At 41.5% G+C, this 2,126-nt stretch overlaps 1 protein-coding gene across 1 annotated transcript; it reads right to left on the bottom strand.

The window, feature by feature from the left end:
• Positions 1–202: 202 nt before the first annotated feature.
• Positions 203–1,226, bottom strand: LOC107752619 (paraneoplastic antigen Ma1 homolog; the record flags this gene model as incomplete). The annotated part of the gene is made up of 1 exon (XM_016568632.1): positions 203–1,226. A coding segment is annotated over exon 1 (1,024 nt), but the record flags the coding sequence as incomplete, so codon positions are not given.
• Positions 1,227–2,126: the final 900 nt, after the last annotated feature.

Here is a 2,126-nt window from a genome sequence, read left to right on the forward strand (position 1 = left end):
ATATTTGCTTTTGGTTGCATGTTCAGGGTTGGAACTTTTTGTTTCAGCTTGAGCTGCTGCTGCCGCAACAGTTGCAACCTTGAGATTGTTCAATTCAGCTTTGATCACACTGAGTTCACTTTTGAGTCGTTCAACTTCAGGATCAGTTTTATTTTCGAGTGCTGGTTTGGTGACTGAGGCGACTGGTTTTGACATGCTGTACTTTTTGCATCAGTTCTGCCTTGTAACATGTCCTCTTCTTCTCTGACTTCTTTTAACAGATCATTGAAGAAAGGTGGAGGTCTTAGTTTGTGGGTCATGCGTATACGCATTGCAATCATGTCATGTGGTGATGAACCTCGAACGACTTGTTCAATGCGGAGTCGGTTCATGTCAGCTAACTGCAATCCTCCTTTTCTGAAGATACAGTGCAACAGTTTGTCAAGTCTTAGCAGGTATGTAGACAGCTTTTCACATTCACTTTGAAATGTTTGTCGGAACTTGACTAGGAGATCAGATGAACTTTCAGTTGTTCCAAAAGCGGTTTCGAGCGCTTGCATATAGTCATTTGCAGTAGCGTTGGGAGTTTGTGCTCTCAGGAATCTTATTATGTCAGCAGCAGAACCTTTAAGACTCTCCACAATTCTTTGTTTCTTTATACTGTCACTGCATTGCCATTCTTCCAACATGTGTGTGGTTTGCTCTGCCCAGGCGTCATACTCCTCTTCGCCACTAGGTGTCGGTCGCACACCAGAAAACATTCTCAGCTTCCTGTAGCTTTGAGCATCAGCAGGCGTGGCATTGCATTTGTCAACAAGTGAACTAATGGCGTTAATGAGAGCAGTATTAACATCAAGAGACAGAGGGTTTAACAGTCCCTTAACATCAGCAATACTTTTGTCCTCATGCTCAAGAAATGACAGTAACTTTGTTTGAAAGTTTTCTTGTTCTTTGGTTGCTGCTGGGATAACATGAACAGGCCAGGGACCAACTTCACCAGGAACGCCGACTGAGTCAGGTAAAGTCTGTTCAGTCACATTAGCTAAAGTCTGGACTAGCACAAAATCAGTCTTAGAAGTCAAATCTAGACGTCTGTCTACTATTTTAGTCTTCCCAAGAACTTTAACTGAGCTAAGGACTTCAAGTAGGACATCGTCTGTGACATCATAAACACCACTTAAGACTACTGCATGAGCGGGATCTAGCTGATGTCTTTTACACCACGCTGCAATCTCTACTGCCTCCATTTTGTCAGTCTAGAGCAGAAAAAGAAACCAAAACCTTCAAGGTATACAGCAAAACTCAATAAAACATTCAACAATATCACAAATAACTCAATACTGGGTAAACTGTACATTAAAAAAAAAATCCCGGACGAAGCCCCCAAAAATGTAACCCTTTTACCACCCGGCTCGTTATAGTAAGGGAATAACTATTCAGTGCATGCCCCCTTTAAACTCTAAATAACAAATTGGCAAAAGAGACATTCCAATGTATACAACTATGTCTAGGGTTAAGTATGATCCTCACCTTTAAAACACTAATTAGAGGCTTCCCAAAAATAATATTAATTAAATAACTCAAAATATGTACCTTTGGTTACCACGTAACTTTTGAATATATTTTACAGTGCCTGTTTTACAGTGTAGAAAGGATAAACACACACAATAAATGCATTTTAGGGTTTTGTATTAATTAAATTAAAACACAGGTCATACAATTACCCAATTCAAATGTGAAATAATATTTTAAACCCTTAGATGTGTTAATCACATAAAGTCAACCTGAGTGCACTCTTAGTGTTTTATGCAAGCTTGCGTTGGAGCTCATATCCATTTGAAAACACCTCAACAATAATCCTACCAGTCTGAAGAAAATCCCAGTCCTCACGATCCAAGGAACAAAGAACGTGTGCACACGGAATCCCACTTCCCTGTCATCCTCCCCGCAGGTGAGTGCTTTCTGATTCTCGGCAACACCGTCTGCTTCCTTGCGGCTCTCGGCGAGGAAATCACCACAGACACGACAAAGTTAGCTTTAGCTTTAGCCTAGCTTTGCTCTCTCAGCTCCGTCTTTGGAAAACACAGTTCAACTCACTCCCTCGCAGCGCGGGTTGTCCACGAACTCTCCTGCGGTCCATTGGAGCA

Source organism: Sinocyclocheilus rhinocerous, unplaced genomic scaffold, assembly GCF_001515625.1.
Source record: "Sinocyclocheilus rhinocerous isolate Xijiao unplaced genomic scaffold, SAMN03320098_v1.1 scaffold28594, whole genome shotgun sequence".
In the NCBI taxonomy this organism is placed as follows: Eukaryota; Metazoa; Chordata; class Actinopteri; order Cypriniformes; family Cyprinidae; genus Sinocyclocheilus; species Sinocyclocheilus rhinocerous.